The 19010-nt window shown below is 41.2% G+C and overlaps 1 protein-coding gene across 1 annotated transcript; it reads left to right on the forward strand.

Annotated features, from left to right (window-relative positions):
• Nucleotides 1-2660: 2660 nt before the first annotated feature.
• LOC132883639 (tripartite motif-containing protein 16-like) lies at nt 2661-15605 on the forward strand. The gene is made up of 6 exons (XM_060917516.1): nt 2661-3277; nt 3454-3549; nt 6144-6377; nt 11191-11350; nt 11988-12050; nt 14712-15605. The coding sequence occupies exons 1-6, from the start codon at nt 2678-2680 to the stop codon at nt 15290-15292; spliced, it is 1734 nt and encodes a 577-aa protein (XP_060773499.1). The 5' UTR covers nt 2661-2677; the 3' UTR covers nt 15293-15605.
• Nucleotides 15606-19010: the final 3405 nt, after the last annotated feature.

Genomic DNA, 19010 nt, shown 5'->3' on the forward strand with positions numbered 1-19010 from the left:
ATTAAAGAAGTGGTTTGACAGGAACAAATTATCTTTAAACCTTAACAAAACTAAATTCATGTTATTCGGGAATTGTAAAAGGAATACTCAAGCACTAATACAGGTAGATGGGGTTGATATTGTAAGGGTATATGAAAATACATTTCTTGGTGTAATTGTGGAAGATAAAATAACATGGAAATCTCACATAAAACACGTACAAACCAAACTGTCACGGAGCATTTCAGTATTGAGTAAGGCAAAACACTTTCTGGACTACAAATCACTCCACTTTCTTTACAGCTCACTAATATTACCATACTTAAATTACTGTGTAGAGATTTGGGGTAATACTTATAAATGTACATTATAACCACTGATTATACTGCAGAAAAGAGCCATAATGACAATTCATAACACTGGTTACAGAGAACATACTAATCCTTTATTCTTAAAATCAAAAATACTAAAACTCACAGATCTGGTTCATTTTCAAACAGCACAAATCATGTATAGAACAATAAACAACCTACTTCCAGTCTACATTCAAAAACTGGTTTGTTTTTTTTTCAGAAAGAGGGGGGATATAATTTGAGGGGGGAAATGAACTTTAAACATCTTTTTGCTCGCACAAACTTAAAAACACATTGCATCTCAGTATGTGGAGTGAAATTGTGGAACAGACTGTCGGGGGGGCTGAAGCAATGTCCAAGCATGAGTATATTCAAACAGCGGTACAAACACATGGTATTTACTAGGTACAGTGAGGAAGAAGGGTGGGATGAGCACTAGGGCTTTTGCACATATTTTTATTTACTTTGTTTATTTTGTTTATTTTGTATTTTGTTGGTACAGGTAAATATGTTTAAATTACTTGTGTTTAGGAGTATGTGATTTAAAAATAGTAAATAAAAATAATAACAATAAAGATAAATAAATTATATATATATATCTCATCTCATTATCTCTAGCCGCTTTATCCTTCTACAGGGTCGCAGGCAAGCTGGAGCCTATCCCAGCTGACTACGGGTGAAAGGCGGGGTACACCCTGGACAAGTCGCCAGGTCATCACAGGGCTGACACATAGACGCAGACAACCATTCACACTCACATTCACACCTACGGTCAATTTAGAGTCACCAGTTAACCTAACCTGCATGTCTTTGGACTGTGGGGGAAACCGGAGCACCCGGAGGAAACCCACGCGGACACGGGGAGAACATGCAAACTCCGCACAGAAAGGCCCTCGCCGGCCCCGGGGCTCGAACCCGGACCTTCTTGCTGTGAGGCGACAGCGCTAACCACTACACCACCGTGCCGCCATATATATATATATATCATTATCTCTAGCCGCTTTATCCTTCTACAGGGTCGCAGGCAAGCTGGAGCCTATCCCAGCTGACTACGGGCGAAAGGCGGGGTACACCCTGGACAAGTCGCCAGGTCATCACAGGGCTGACACATAGACGCAGACAACCATTCACACTCACATTCACACCTACGGTCAATTTAGAGTCACCAGTTAACCTAACCTGCATGTCTTTGGACTGTGGGGGAAACCGGAGCACCCGGAGGAAACCCACGCGGACACGGGGAGAACATGCAAACTCCGCACAGAAAGGCCCTCGCCGGCCCCGGGGCTCGAACCCGGACCTTCTTGCTGTGAGGCGACAGCGCTAACCACTACACCACCGTGCCGCCATATATATATATATATATCTCATCTCATTATCTCTAGCCGCTTTATCCTTCTACAGGGTCGCAGGCAAGCTGGAGCCTATCCCAGCTGACTACGGGCGAAAGGCGGGGTACACCCTGGACAAGTCGCCAGGTCATCACAGGGCTGACACATAGACACAGACAACCATTCACACTCACATTCACACCTACGGTCAATTTAGAGTCGCCAGTTAACCTAACCTGCATGTCTTTGGACTGTGGGGGAAACCGGAGCACCCGGAGAATTTTTTAATTTTATTGATTAAAAAAACCCCTCTTCAAATTCCTTTTTATACAAATATATTTAAAAAAAAAAAAAGAGGCATATATTATAAAACACTGAAAATTATAGGGGGGGCTTGGGAACATTTTATGGGGCTTAAGCCCCCCTAAAATGGACCTAACGACGTCCATGGTATCATTGTTCCTTTAATAAAAAATGAAAACGGGTCCCGCAGACCCGAACAACATACAAGGGTTAAATGAATTAGTCACTGAGTGAACACCAGGGGGCGCATGTTTCACAAGACCATATTGTGTACAAGTTCTTATATTCAATATTAATGAAAGAACTCTGCAGAGGCAAGCAAACAAATAAATCTATAATTTCTTGACTCAAACCTTTGAAAGATATAAAATCTCCAGATTTAACATCTCTACACTTGTGTTTAATTTTATTGATTAAAAAAACCCCTCTTCAAATTCCTTTTTATGCAAATATATTTTTAAAAAAAAAGAGGCATACAAACTTTTTGTTGTTTTGCACCAAACTTTAATTTAAAGGGCACAAAAAGAATAAGCTGACAATGTTCATATGCTATATTAAAATCTTTTAGAAAATGATATGTGCAGTAGACACAGTACTTTTGGTTTCACTTTGCTTCAGAGACGAGAAGTCTCCTCCCAGTCATTTCATAGAAAACGAAACTGATAAGAATCCTGCTTTGCTTTCTCTTTTTCAGTCTCTGAGTGCAGTAAAATGGCAGAAGCTAGTATTTCAGTTGATCCGGGGCATTTAAATTGTTCAATCTGTCTGAATCTACTGAAGAATCCAGTGACAACTCCATGTGGACACAGTTTCTGTATGGTATGTATTAATGGGTTCTGGGATACAGAAGCTCAAAAGAAAGTCTACAGCTGTCCACAATGCAGAGAGACTTTTGCTCCAAGGCCTGACCTTCGCAAAAACAATGTGCTGACTGAGATTATTGACCTACTTCAGGAGAATGAGCAGCAAACGTCTTTTGCTCAAGCTTTAAACATTATTTCCCTTGAAGCTCAGGATGTGGAGTGTGATTCTTGCATTGGTGTCAAAGTAAAAGCTGTGAAGTCCTGCCTGACATGCCTGGCTTCATACTGCGATACACATGTTCATGCTCATCATGAATCTCCTGCTTTCAAGAACCACAGGCTTATCACAGCCCTGAGTAACCTCCAGGAGAAAACATGTGCTCAACATAACAAGCTTCTTGAAATTTTCTGCCACAAGGATCAGAGAGTGATTTGCTACCAGTGTTCGATGGAAAAACACAGAGATCATGATACAGCTCCAGTTCAAGATGTGTGGATGGAAAAAAAGGTATGTGATTAAAATGTTATTTCTGTTTAATACAGGTATTAAATGCCCATCTGTGTGTGACTCCAAAGTGCTTCATAATTACACACAAAAAAAAGAAAAATAGAGTAGTACAGACTGATTAAAGTTTGCCTTTGTACCCTTAGTCAAAGGTGACCGAATAAGTTTTTCATTCACAGAAGTCCATTGGGGATCTACAACAAAAATATCAGGATAGACTTGAGAAAAGAGAGAAGACATTGCTGGAGCTAAATGATGTGATAGAGGCTTACAAGGTAAGCATGACAAATTTCTCCCATTAACCATGCAGAATCACATGAGCTCCAAACTCTCAAATCCTCATCCTGTTTAGAAAACATATCAGAAGAGATATGGTCTTACAGACTGATTTCCTCAAATGATTGATTATTGATTACTGATTTCCTTAAATGACTGATTATTAGGTCTTGTCCTAATAATCTTGTTTAAAATCTCCCAAAAACTTTGGTCATATAAAATAGCAGCACAAAAGTAAAAGCACAAAATAACAAATTTATTTATTTACAATTTTCTTGTTTAATTTAAACTGCTTCATTATAGAGCGGACGAATTATATTTAACAGATATAATTATAACTAACAGATTGTACAGTGGCGCTTGAAAGTTTGTGAACCCTTTAGAATTTTCTATATTTCTGCATAAATATGACCTACAACATCATCAGATTTTCACACAAGTCCTAAAAGTAGATAAAGAGAACCCAGTTAAACAAATGAGACAAAAATATTATACTTGGTCATTTATTTATTGAGGAAAATGATCCAATATTACATATCTGTGAGTGGCAAAAGTATGTGAACCTCTAGGATTAGCAGTTAATTTGAAGGTGAAATTAGAGTCAGGTGTTTTCAATCAATGGGATGACAATCAGGTGCGAGTGGGCACCCTGTTTTATTTAAAGAACAGGGATCTATCAAAGTCTGATCTTCACAACACATGTTTGTGGAAGTGCATCATGGCACGAACAAAGGAGATTTCTGAGGACCTCAGATAGAGCATTGTTGATGCTCATCAGGCTGGAAAAGGTTACAAAACCATCTCTAAAGAGTTTGGACTCCACCAATCCGCAGTCAGACAGATTGTGTACAAATGGAGGAAATTCAAGACCATTGTTACCCTCCCCAGGAGTGGTCAACCAACAAAGATCACTCCGAGAGCAAGGCGTGTAATAGTCGGCGAGGTCACAAAGGACCCCAGGGGAACCTCTAAGCAACTGAAGGCCTCTCTCACACTGGCTAATGTTAATGTTCATGAGTCCACCATCAGGAGAACACTGAACAACAATCGTGTGCATGGCAGGGCTGCAAGGAGAAAGCCACTGCTCTCCAAAAAGAACACTGCTGCTCGTCTGCAGTTTGCTAAAGATCACGTGGACAAGCCAGAAGGCTATTGGAAAAATGTTTTGTGGACAGATGAGACCAAAATAGAACTTTTTGGTTTAAATGAGAAGCGTTATGTTTGGAGAAAGGAAAACACTGCATTCCAGCATAAGAACCTTATCTCATCTGTGAAACATGGTGGTGGTAGTATCATGGTTTGGGCCTGTTTTGCTGCATCTGGGCCAGGACAGCTTGCCATCATTGATGGAACAATGAATTCTGAATTATACCAGCGAATTCTAAAGCAAAATGTCAGGACATCTGTCCATGAACTGAATCTCAAGAGAAGGTGGGTCATGCAGCAAGACAACGACCCTAAGCACACAAGTTGTTCTACCAAAGAATGGTTAAAGAAGAATAAAGTTAATGTTTTGGAATGGCCAAGTCAAAGTCCTGACCTTAATCCAATGGAAATGTTGTGGAAGGACCTGAAGCGAGCAGTTCATGTGAGGAAACCCACCAACATCCCAGAGTTGAAGCTGTTCTGTATGGAGGAACGGGCTAAAATTCCTCCAAGCCGGTGTGCAGGACTGATCAACAGTTACTGGAAACGTTTAGTTGCAGTTATTGCTGCACAAGGGGGTCACACCAGATACTGAAAGCAAAGGTTCACATACTTTTGCCACTCACAGATATGTAATATTGGATCATTTTCCTCAATAAATAAATGACCGAGTATAATATTTTTGTCTCATTTGTTTAACTGGGTTCTCTTTATCTACTTTTAGGACTTGTGTGAAAATCTGATGATGTTTTAGGTCATATTTATGCAGAAATATAGAAAATTCTAAAGGGTTCACAAACTTTCAAGCACCACTGTATATCATTGCAGCACAGTGGTGCAGTGGTTCACACTGTTGCCTCACAACAAGAAGGTCCCAGGTTTGAAACTTGTGGCTGACAGGGGCCTATCTGTGTGGCGTTTGCATGTACACCTTGTGCCTGCATGGGTTTCCTCCCACAGTTTAAAGACATGCAGATTCAGTGAAATACCCAGCCACTGGGTTTGCACAAGTCAGTGCATACTTGGGTAGGGTTACTGGTATGTCAGGAAGGGCATCCAGTGTAAAACCTATGCCAAATCAAATACCTGTATGCAGATCATAAATTGATGATCCACTGTGGTGACCCCCCTTATGGGAGTAGCTGGAAGAAGAAGAAATAACAGATTGTAAATCATCATGTGTCTTTTTCTGCATTAGCAAAAGTGTATAAACAGCTAATAAACAACACTGCTTATTAATTTTGCCATGGTTTGTACAGCTTTATCTTTTCTGTCTTCTTCTGGTTGAGACTTGGACGTTTGCAAGTTAAGATATTTCCCATGAAATTGAGATTCATACTGAAAAGGCCCAGGACAAACCCCAAACTACCCAAAGAAAACATTTGGAAAGTTTAGTGCAGTAAACTTCCCCTCACCTTCTCCCCACTGTCTCTTGTTCCATTTGCAGCTGTCTGCACAGGAAGCAGTGGAGGAAAGTGAAAGAATCTTCACTGAGCTGCTCCTTTCCATTGAGAAAAGACGATCTAAGGTGACCGAACTGATCAGAGCTCAGGAGAAAACTGAACTTGCTCAAACTGCAAAAGTACGAGAACAGCTGGAGCAGGAGATTACTGATCTAAAGAGAAGACAAGCTGAGCTGAAAAAGTTGTCACAGACCGACGGATATGTCCATTTCCTCCAGGTAAATTTTCAGGTCTTATTAACATGTTGAGCTACCAGAACAGCTTCAGTGCTTCATGGCACAAGTTCAACAATTCTGTGGAACTGTACGAGAGGAATGAACACCATTGTTCCAAAAGATATTCTGTCAGTGGGTTTTGATGATTGTGGTAGAGAGCGCTGTCCAACATTTAAATTCAAAATTTCTCATATGTGAGCTGATGATTACCATGATATGAAGGCCATAGCATATGATTTACATAATTTTCACAGTCATGAATCCATTCAGTGAGTCCTTGTGTCTTGTGGATGGAATGTTGCATCATATCAAAAACTTCTCCGTGCTTTCACAGAAGGCAGTCACATTTCTCTGCCTCTCCCTTCCCTTATCTTCCCTGCTTCTGCTGTCTCGTCTGTCTATTGTCTGTACTTTTGAGAGACTCTCTCCACACTGCTCTCCAAACTAAAAATCATGGAATTGATAAACTGGTCTCTTCACTCAATTGACACAATCTTCTCGACGAGAAGCCTGGGTTCAGGGGAACCAGCCTGTCCTGCCGGAACGTTCGCAGCTGGCTACATGATGGACACGTGGGAGAGGTGGCGGGTCGTGTGCCTGGCGGTTCTTTCTGTGGAGGACATTGAAGACATCTACCTATTCGGAACCATGATTACAGGACTTTTGCTGATTGGATTAGGCATTGCCCTGGTTTATCAAGGAAATCAGAAAACGGTGACAGCTGTCCAAAGCCCTATAAAGCTGCCCGACATGACTGAAGTGGTGGGCAGAGCTGTCAGCACTCAGACTGTGGCTATTCAGAACTTGAACCGCAACATGGATAATATCATGGAGAAGCTTTTGGTTTTGCAAAGGAAAATGGATCAATTCGGAGACCAAAATGGACAAACAGAGTAGTTGTGTAAAGGAATGCATCTACTCGCCCCAAGACCAAACAATCCCAATCTTATCTGCTTTTGGCTCCCTCAGACAGCACTGGCCTTGGCCAAGGCCGTTGCTGGGACAACAACTCCCCCTGAAGATCACTGCAGTGAGACTCTCTCGTATTCCTTCCCCCACTTCCACGGTCGCCGCTTTTACCCCCAGTGTGACAAGTGGGTAAGCGCTGTCTTCGGCTGCAGGACCGGACTGCTTGTTTGCGCTGGGTTACCTATACCTCTGCCCCTCCCCACTTACCCCCCTCCCATGATCTCCCCCTCCCTCACCCCCTTCCCCCTCGAGTCCCAAGTTTTCATGTTGTAAAGTGTACTGTGTTATTTTTGTGCTTATATGTGCTGAGGTGTTTTTTTAATATTCCCACACTGTACTCCCCACAGGAGCATAGTGTGGGGGTTGCTTTTTTCTCCTTCCCTCCCCTCATGTTACTCTGTATTTTTCATCCCTGTCTTCCTGTCCTGTCTACTCCCCCTGTGTCAATTGTATGTATGTGTATATGTACGGACGGGTTGACGGCTAATTTCGCTGGTACTTGTGACTAAGTGACAATAAAGGGTTCATTCATTCATTCATATCATAAAGGTGGCCAGTCAGAATTACACTGCCTTGATTTGCAGTGACCCTCCTTCCCTTTAAGGCATATCCGACCCAGGTTCTTATATGGCCCATCAAATGAATCTCATATCTAAATTAAATTAATTTTGTGAACTGTAACTGGATGGAATTGATCTCCAGCTGTATCTTCTTGTTACACTTTGGGCAAAATAGAGCAATAAAGTCAGGGCCATAAACTCAGCTCCTGAAAAAAATTGTTAATGATTAATGTTCAGTTCTCCCTTAACAAGCAAAATGTTTAACCATGCCTCTTTCTAAAAACTAAACTGGATGGCCAAAAGCTTGTGGACACTTGACCAGTGCATCCATATGTAGTTATTCCCAAAACTCTATCTAACCTGTGGTTGGTAGAAGAGAGCAACTGGACTTGCTTGAAAAGTCTTGAAGACGTTTCGCCTCTCGTCCGAAAGGCATCATCAGTTCTGTCTGTCTAATAGGGAGTATCAAGTATTTATCCTCTCATGGATCATAATAGAATCCAAATCAGAATGCTGATGGCTGCATTGAAGGTGGCTGATAGATGTCATAGACACCCACCTCTGTTCAGTGATGGTCGTTCCAGGCTGACAAAATTGAACGATCCTCTCTGGCTAAGATGTCTGCCAGTTTTCTGGAAGTCCTCTCATACTCCCGCACTAGTCGAAGGGAACTCATCCCAAAGTGTGTAGAAACATATCTGTGAAGATACTCAGTCGTCCAGGTACATAGTAATCTGTGGTTGGTAGAAGAGAGCAACTGGACTTGCTTGAAAAGTCTTGAAGACATTTCGCCTCTCGTCCGAAAGGCATCATCAGTTCTGTCTGTCTAATAGGGAGTATCAAGTATTTATCCTCTCATGGATCATAATAGAATCCAAATCAGAATGCTGATGGCTGCATTGAAGGTGGCTGATAGATGTCATAGACACCCACCTCTGTTCAGTGATGGTCGTTCCAGGCTGACAAAATTGAACGATCCTCTCTGGCTAAGATGTCTGCCAGTTTTCTGGAAGTCCTCTCATACTCCCGCACTAGTCGAAGGGAACTCATCCCAAAGTGTGTAGAAACATATCTGTGAAGATACTCAGTCGTCCAGGTACATAGTAATCTGTGGTTGGTAGAAGAGAGCAACTGGACTTGCTTGAAAAGTCTTGAAGACGTTTCGCCTCTCGTCCGAAAGGCATCATCAGTTCTGTCTGTCTAATAGGGAGTATCAAGTATTTATCCTCTCATGGATCATAATAGAATCCAAATCAGAATGCTGATGGCTGCATTGAAGGTGGCTGATAGATGTCATAGACACCCACCTCTGTTCAGTGATGGTTGTTCCAGGCTGACAAAATTGAACGATCCTCTCTGGCTAAGATGTCTGCCAGTTTTCTGGAAGTCCTCTCATACTCCCGCACTAGTCGAAGGGAACTCATCCCAAAGTGTGTAGAAACATATCTGTGAAGATACTCAGTCGTCCAGGTACATAGTAATCTGTGGTTGGTAGAAGAGAGCAACTGGACTTGCTTGAAAAGTCTTGAAGACGTTTCGCCTCTCGTCCAAAAGGCATCATCAGTTCTGTCTGTCTAATAGGGAGTATCAAGTATTTATCCTCTCATGGATCATAATAGAATCCAAATCAGAATGCTGATGGCTGCATTGCAAGAGTCCAGTTGCTCTCTTCTACCAACCACAGATTACTATGTACCTGGACGACTGAGTATCTTCACAGATATGTTTCTACACACTTTGGGATGAGTTCCCTTCGACTAGTGCGGGAGTATGAGAGGACTTCCAGAAAACTGGCAGACATCTTAGCCAGAGAGGATCGTTCAATTTTGTCAGCCTGGAACGACCATCACTGAACAGAGGTGGGTGTCTATGACATCTATCAGCCACCTTCAATGCAGCCATCAGCATTCTGATTTGGATTCTATTATGATCCATGAGAGGATAAATACTTGATACTCCCTATTAGACAGACAGAACTGATGATGCCTTTCGGACGAGAGGCGAAACGTCTTCAAGACTTTTCAAGCAAGTCCAGTTGCTCTCTTCTACCAACCACAGATTACTATGTACCTGGACGACTTAGTATCTTCACAGATATAACTCTATCTAACTTATCAAAGTCCTTCCTATGCCAGGACCTGGTCTTCCCGGGCAGTCTCCTGTCCCAGTATTAACCAGGTCCTTCAGGCCTGGGTGGCGCCAAGCTCCATTTCTATAGCCCTCATCCTATCGCCTATTACATAGCTCAGGATACAGTGGGGGACCAGTCCTATGTTAACCATGAAAGTTTGACTCCCTGCTCACATCTGTATTGCAGCGCACCTTGCCAGATGGCAGTAGGTACCATTTTTACAATGGTCTTTGGTGTGACCCAACTGTGAGTAGAACTTGCAATCTCCTGGTCAAGAGGAAAACATACTAACCACTAGGCCAGCTCATGCTCCAGATTCTTATATGACCCATCAAATGAATTTAGAATTTCAGTTCTAAATTAAACTCATTTTGTGGATTGTAACTGGACTGAATTGAAAATATAAAAGAGAGATCTCTGTTGCTATCTCCTTGTTCTACTAGGGGCAAAGTAGAGCAATAATCTCAGGGCTATAAACTCAGCTCCTGACAAAAAGTATTCATGATTAATGTTCAGTTCTCCCTCTCACTCCTCTTTCTAAAGAACTAAACTGTATAGCCAAAAGTTTGTGGACACTTGACCATCACCTCAATATGTGGTTCTTCCCAAAACTATTGCCACAAATTTCAAAGTACACAATTGTATAGAATTTCTTTGTATGCTGTAGCATTACAATTTCCCTTCAGTGGAATTAAGAGGCCCAAACATGTTCCAGCATGACAATGTCCCTTGTAAACAAAATGAGGTCCATGAAGATATTGTGTAACAAGGTTGGAGTGGAAGAAGTCAAGTAGCCTGCACAGAGCCCTGACCTTAACTCCACTGAATACCATTGAGATGAACTGAAATACTCTTGTGGCTGAATGAAAAAAATCCCCATAACCATGTGCCAAAATCTCGTGGAAAGCCTTCCTAGAAGAGTGGAAGTTATTATAACAGTAAAGGGAGAATAAGTCTGGAATGGGATGTTCAACAAGCACATATGGGTCTGATGGTCTGGTGTCCACTTACTTTTTACCATCCAGTGCAATATTATGGGCCATTATTACTATTTTTGCAATGAATTCTAAGGCAGTTTGGAGAAATGATGATGAGTGGTATAATTTGTTCTGAACACTTTGTTTAAATTTTATATTTGTCTTTCTCTCTATATTAGAGATTTCAGTTCCTGAGTCCTGAGTTGGAAAGTGCTGACACTTTTAAGGTTGCTTTCAATCACGAGTTGTCATTTGAAAATTTTAAGAAATCTATCATCCAACTAAAGAAGGAAGTGGACGACTTCTGCAAGGAAAAGGTTGAGGAAGTTTCTGAAAATGGTGAGCATTTGAATATTGCAAGATATATTGAACACAAATATATATTCTATATGACCAAAAGTATGTGGACACCTGACTGTCACGACCATATATGTGGGTCTTCTCCAAACTTTAACCAAAAAATTGAAGCAGAGAATTGACTAGAATGCTTTTGTATTCTGTAGCATTAAGTTTTCACTGCAACTAAGGAGCTAAGGCCAACCGTGTCTCAGCATGACAAAGCGAGGTCCATAAAGACATGGTTTGCCAAGGTTGATGTGGAAGGCATAAAGTGATCTGCACATAGCCCTGGTTTGAACACCTTTAAATTTTAATATTGACTGTACACCAGGTCTCACATAACATCATTAATGCTCTGTTGGGTGAATGAGCACAAATCTCAACAACCGTGCTCCAAAATCTAGTGGAAAGCCTTCCCAGAAGAGTGGAGGCAAAAGCCATATTAATGCCCATGGTTTTGGAATGCGATGTTCACAAAGTACATACTTTAGGGGTGTAATGATCAGGTGTCCACATACTTTTGGCCATATAGTGTATCTTTAACACATATGTATCATCTAACATGTCAAAGAACTGATTGTAAACATTTAATATTTTGTAAAATCCTCCTTCATGGACCTGATGATTTTTTTTTCAGCAATGATATTTGACCAGATCATTATAATACCTGAGCCAGAGACAAGGGAGGAATTCCTGAAGTGTGAGTTTCATTTGTACAATTGATTATATAAATTCATCAGAGGTTGATATTAAAATTTGGCTATATGCTATGTCGTATGCGTTGCAATAAGCTGTCATTTTTGTGAATAATCTAGCCTTGATAATATAGTGTTTTAAAACCCTTAAACAGGCAGTGTTTGCACCTAAGGCAGCCATGATGGCTTCTGTTAGGCTGACTTAATCATCGCAGGTAAATTGAACCAAGTCATGTGACCCAGATACTCAAAATGGAACAAACTTTGATAAATTATCAAAGTTCACCAGTATTTGGTGAAAACTTTTTCTCATGTCCCCTACATGGATTGTGTGTCTGTTTCTTTATTAAAACCAAAATTCATTGCAATTTATGAACAAAGGCTGCACTCTTATTATGATTTTTTTTAACACAAGGAAAATATGCATTTATTGTTACTCTGGAGGGTTTTAGGATTAAGGATTGATGACTGCAATTCACTAGGGTTGGGTGGATTTTGTTGCATACTTTAATTGAAAAAAAGTAATTGGAAAATATATGTGGAATTGGTTGACTTTCAACATGAACTAAAATATTTAACAATATATAATTTTGAGGGTGGTTTTTTTATATGAAATCGAGTCGTACATGCGCTGATAACCGACAAGGAGCATAGCGCTGAGTTGGCTATAACCCATGTACGACGAGATTGAGTGGAATAACTGTTTTATTATATCCACATTCACTGGATTTCATTTCTGCTTAGAATGCAAACAAATTGGTGAAATGACAGTAGCAATTTGTGAAAAATGCTATAATAATAATTCTTGAAAAATAAAAAAGGATATGGTCTTACCATCAAATACTTTTATTCCATATTTTGTTGCTTTTTTTGTATTTTGGGGGTTTTGTTTTCGAGTAGAGTTTTTATTTCATCCTCGGTTGGTTCAGCAACACGCTCTACCATTTTGTTTTTCTCTACTCACAGTATATGAGCTGATAGCCTCGAAGTAGAGTCGCCAAACAGAGCACGCGATTGCTCATATCTAGTGAATGTGGATATATATATATATATATATATATATACAGTATACACACACACACACACAAGTATTTTACTGGGAAATACGTCACTCGTATTTTTCATACAAACAACATCTGGGACACTGAGTAACATCTCATCTCATTATCTCTAGCCACTTTATCCTGTTCTACAGGGTCAAGTTTCAAATCAAATCAAATCAAGTTTATTTGTACAGCGCTTTTAACAATAAACATTGTCACAAAGCAGCTTTACAGAATTTGAACGACTTAAAACATGAGCTAAGGGTCGCAGGCAAGCTGGAGCCTATCCCAGCTGACTACGGGCGAAAGGCGGGGTACACCCTGGACAAGTCGCCAGGTCATCACAGGGCTGACACATAGACACAGACAACCATTCACACCTACGGTCAATTTAGAGTCGCCAGTTAACCTAACCTGCATGTCTTTGGACTGTGGGGGAAACTGGAGCACCCGAAACCCATGCAGACACGGGGAGAACATGCAAACTCCACACAGAAAGGCCCTCGCCGGCCACGGGGCTCGAACCTGGACCTTCTTGCTGTGAGGCGACAGCGCTAACCACTACACCACCGTGCCGCCCTGGCTTGAAGATGTGATGTTTATTTTCTCATGTTGAAAAACTCGTATTTTTCATATGAAATACATCCCGGACCTGAGTGACATATGTATTTCCCAATATTTTACTCAGATGACATCACTCCCAATGTTTTACCATTGACTTCATGCTCACTCATGAAATGTATTCACTACTCAAAGATAAGCTTCAGATCTTTGTACCACCATGTAATATTATCTATGTATACACCAGTTAGCCATAACATTAAAATTACTGACACGTAAAGTGAATTACATTGATTATGTTGTTACAATGGCACCTGTCAAGGGGTGGGCTATATTTGGTAGAAAGAGAACAGCCAGTTCTCAAAGTTGATATGTTGGAAGCAGGAAAAATGGACAAGCGGAAGGATCTGAGCAACTTCGACAAGGGCCAAATTGTGATGGCAAGATGACTGGCCTGAGCATCTCCAAAATCGCACATCTTTTGGGGTGTTCCTGGTATGCAGTGGTTAGTACCAACCAAAAGTGGTTCAAGGAAGGACAACCACTGAACCAGTGACAGGATCATGGGTGTCGAAGGCTCGTTGATTCACATAGGGCACGAAGGCTAGCCTGTATAGTCCAATTCCACCGAAGAGCTTCTGTAGTATAAACTGATTAAAAAGTTAATGGTGACACCTTTCTGTTTCCACCAGCATTAACTTTTTCAGCAGTTTGTGTTTCAGTCGCTCTTCTGGGGGATTGGACCATATGGGCTAGCCTTTGTTTCCCATGCGAATCAGTGAGCCTTTGACACCCATGACCCTGTCACCATTGTAACAACATAATCAATGTAATTTACTTTACCTGTCAGCGTTTTTAATATTATGGCTGAACAGTGTGTGTGGGTGTGTTACATAAGTCTAACTGAGTTAAAAAGTAACATGAAATTATTTTTAACGTTTAATTTTCCTCTACTCGTTTAAGGGTTCTTAAACCACTTTTTAAAATATTGATGCTCATTTAACTCACAGTAAGCTTTATGTCAATAATTTTTTATTTTGTTTTCTTTTTATCTTTTTTCAGATTCTTGTGAGCTATCTCTTGATCCCAACACAGCACATTATTACCTCGGGCTGTCAAATGATAACACACACATAACATGTGGTAATAAACACTATGATTACCCTGATCACCTTGAGAGATTTACAAACTGGCAACAAGTGCTTAGTATGCAGAGTCTGCCCCTGCGTAGTTACTGGGAGGTTGAGGTAGATGGTCACAATGGAGTTTCCATTGCTGTGTCTTATAAAGGCATCAATAGAAAAGGAGCAACTGAAAAAGAGAGTCGTTTTGGACACAATGCCCAGTCATGGAGATTAGTTCGATATCCAAAAAAATACTTTTTCTGGCAAAATGATGCCAAGACTGACGTCTCTGGTCCAGTATCCAAAAGAATTGGGGTCTATCTTGATCAAAAAGCAGGAACTCTGTCCTTCTACAGTGTTTCTAATAAAATGACCCTAATTCATAAAGTGACAACTGAATTCACTCAGCCCCTGTATGCTGGGTTTGGGATAGGTACTGGCTCCTCTGCAAAGATTTGCCTTCAGGTCTCGGCAGCTACAACTGCTGCTGCTGCTGTTGAGTCTTTGAAGAAAAAATGAGTTGTGGTGGTAGATTTAAAGGAATACGCCACCCCCAAGTGAAATTGAGTCAGTCCCTGCAGTCCCTAGAGTTGGGTGAGTGAGCCAAAGCGTTTTGTAGCCGACCCAGCCATTGTCCTGATCTGGAAACGTCCCGGTTAGCTTTAGCTTAGCGTTGTCGCTGTAATCTGGCGTGTCCAGCTAGCATTGTCGTTGCAAAAGTGAATCAAATAACTCAAGATTTTTTATAATTATTTCTCATGACCTGTACATTCACATCGAGTACACATATCAATGCAAATTAACACGAAGGGATTTACTAGACCAATTTAGATCTGGAACTATTTTCGGCCACAGCACAGGCAAAGCACCGCTGCAGGCGCAAAGACACCATGCAGCACCTGAAAACCCTGGTTTCCCTGGTAACACTGGTGTATTGACGGAAGTTGTGGTGCTGCGTGGTGTCTTTGCACCTGCAGCGGTGCTTTGCCTGTGCTGTGGCCGAAAATAGTTCCAGATATAAATTGGTCTAGTAAATTCCTTCGTGTTAATTTCCACAATGTTCCATGGAAAGAGGGAATGGAGGCTGCCTTCAAGAGAAAGAAGGAAAAGTACACAGAGCTGTCAGCTGTGTGCTCAGAAGGGTATTGATTCATTGTTCCAGTGGAAGTCATGTGAACAGCTTCTGAGACCTGCTGGAGGAGGCAGGACAAGGGAGCGTCTAGCTATAGCTCCAAAGAAAGGACAAGGCATGGGGAAAGGAAGGATCCTATGGCTGGCTTCAGGGGACTATAGAGAGAAATCCCTACCACTCCTCCACCTCCTCCAGATGTTTGAAGTTGAAAGACCTGAAACACCCAATGAGTAGTAGTAGTAGTAGTAAAACTTTATTGTCCCCCATGGGGGAAATTTCCTTCAGAAAATAAAACGTTAGACATGGAAAAAAAAATCAAAACAAGCAAACACTCACCCCCATTTTGTTGCTACACATATACCCAAGACACCACATTTATCCCAATACATGACAAGACATTGGACAGATGTCAGCCATCAACAATCAGTCAACAATCCCAGTTTATCCATAGCATTCCCATAGCAAGAGCTGTACAAAGCTGCAAAGGTGTTAAAAAAAATAAATGGTAAAACTATAAAAATAGCATACCTGCTCAGGCCAGCTGAACAGGGGGATGCAAATTAAGATCTATATTTTTGTTTCACATATTTGTTAAAAAGGCTAATGGCTTGTGGGATAAAAGATTGCTTTGTCCTGTTTTTAAAAATAGCGGGGTATCGAAATCTGCTGCCTGATGGCAGCAGCTCAAAAGTATAAAATAATGGATGTCTTTCATCTGTTAAAATTGTATCAATTTTACCAAGTGATCGTTCCCTGTATATGAATTCCAGACTTTTCTGATTTATGCCCATCAGCTTGCTAGACGTTGTTACCAGTTTCCTAAGTCTACCTTTTTGCGCCTCTGTTGCATTGCCAAACCAACAAAGAATCCCAAAGGTTAAAACACTCTCCACAAAGGCACTGTAAAACATCTTGGCTATTCTGTTGTCAACCTGAAATGAAACCAGTTTTTTTAAAAAGTGAAGTCTCTGTTGTCCTTTTTTCTGGATCATTTCTGTGTGCTGCTCCCACCGCAACTTGTCATCTAAAACTACCCCCAGATACTTGTACTCTGTGACTGGCTGTATGGGCTGTCCATTGATGAAAGTACAGCTGGTTAGCTTATCCTTTCTGAAATCAATAGACATCTCCTTTGTCTTCACGGTATTGAGAAGCAGGTTGGACTTGTCACACCAGTCAATAAACTCTTGTAAAACAGGGCCATGGTCTTGTTCGTCCTCTTTCAACAAACTGACCAATGCTGTATCGTTAGCAAACTTAATAAAATGTCTATTTGGGTGAGAGCTAAAACAATTATTAGTATATAAAATAAACAATAAGGGAGATAAAACACACCCTTGTGGCGATCCAGTATTAGTGAGGATTTTATCAGAGAGAAAAGAGCCCACTTTCACCTATTGAATTCTCTGACTCAAGAAATCTAAAATCCAGAGAATCAACCCCCCATCCAAGCCAAAGTCCACATGCAGCCTCTGAGCCAGGATGTTTGGGTTAATTGTATTGAAAGCGGATGAGAAATCAAAAAATATAATTTTCACATGGGTTTTGGAAACTTCCAGGTGTGTGTATACCAAATGTAGGAGAGTTATAATTGCGTCATCAACCCCCCTGCTGGGTCGATAGGCAAACTGCAGTGGGTCTAATAACTGATGGGTGTGTAAAAAGATGTGTTTTTTCACTATTCTTTCCAGGCATTTCATGACAAGGGAAGTTAGTGCAATAGGGCGATAGTGATTTTGCTCAGTCGGTAAGGGAACCTTAGGAATTGGGATAATGACTGACGTTTTCCATAATGATGGAACAGTGCACTGGTCCAGAGATAACTGAAAAATATCTGTAAAAACAGAGGACAGTTGTTCAGCGCAGTATTTTAGTACGCTGCCACAAATGTTATCTGGGCCAGGGCTCTTGCGTGTATTAACTCTCTTAAAGACCCTCATAACCGCTTCCTGTGTGATAGTTATAGACTGAGTAGATGTTAGGCCAAACTGGCCTTTCTCAGTATTCTTATCATTTTTTCCTTCAAAGCGAGAGAAGAAAGCATTTAAGTCATTTGCCACGTCACATCCTTCCCTGCCCATGGCACTGATGTTAGGTTTCCCTCTTCCTTTATGAGGGGCACTGGTCATTATCTTAATTGACTGCCATGCCTGCCTGGAATTGCCCTGGGTCATATTTTTCTCTACCTTTTGTTTGTAGATGTTCTTATCTGTTTTAATCTGTCTCTTGATTTCTTTTCGTGCATTTCTCTTTGCAACTTCATCGTTCAGGATGTGGGCCCGTTTCTTAATATTTAAAAGGGATTTCAGTTTTTTTGATACCCAGGGTTTATTATTGGGATATATCTTACAGGACTTAGTAGGCACAACTAAATTCTCACAGAATGTAATATAATCCGATATAGTATCCACCTGCTCATTAAAGTCTGGACATTTAAAAACATCCCAGGAGGTACAGTCAAAACATCCTTGGAGTGCCATGATGCTGTCCTCATTCCAGATCTTGACTGTCCTTATCTGTGGCTTTTCTCTCTCTAGAAGCCGTTGGTACACAGGCCGGAGATATACCACATTGTGGTCTGAAGCCCCTCATGGTGGCAGGGCCAAAGCAGAATAGGCACCCTTTATACTGCCATAACACAAATCCAGGGTCTTACTTTTCCTAGTAGGGCAGGTTACATATTGATAATACGTGCGTAGTTTCTTCTTCAGTGAGCAATTATTAAAATCGCCAAGGAAAAATTTAGGAGCATCAGGGGAAAGAGTATCTAATTTCTGAGAAAGATTAAAAATTATTTCTGACGCTTTATCAGCATTTGCTTGAGGGTGAATGTATATTACTGTAAAAAACAGCTGTGGGAATTCGCGTGGGAGGTAGAAGGGACGGAGTGACACGCAGAGCAATTCAATGTCGGGGGTGCAGAGGCTCTCCCGCTCCACCACTGCTCCTCTCCAGCACCAGTCATCCCGAATGAGGAGGCCCACTCCGCCGCCGCGAGACTTCCCTGTGATGCCTGGGTCGCGGTCAGCTCTATAGAGCGTGTAACCCGTCGGTTCCACCTCGCTGGATGAGATGTTATTATCCAACCAGGTCTCCGTGATCGCC

The sequence above is a fragment of the Neoarius graeffei genome, chromosome 3 (genome assembly GCF_027579695.1).
Source record: "Neoarius graeffei isolate fNeoGra1 chromosome 3, fNeoGra1.pri, whole genome shotgun sequence".
Lineage (NCBI taxonomy): Eukaryota > Metazoa > Chordata > Actinopteri > Siluriformes > Ariidae > Neoarius > Neoarius graeffei.

Bases quoted from the DNA above. Each gene is read 5' to 3' on its own strand.
- LOC132883639 (XM_060917516.1), top strand. From the start codon at position 2,678: ATGGCAGAAGCTAGTATTTCAGTTGATCCGGGGCATTTAAATTGTTCA. The intron at 3,550-6,143 runs GTAAGCATGACA...TTCCATTTGCAG, and splicing joins ATGTGATAGAGGCTTACAAG to CTGTCTGCACAGGAAGCAGT. The intron at 12,051-14,711 runs GTGAGTTTCATT...ATCTTTTTTCAG, and splicing joins AAGGGAGGAATTCCTGAAGT to ATTCTTGTGAGCTATCTCTT.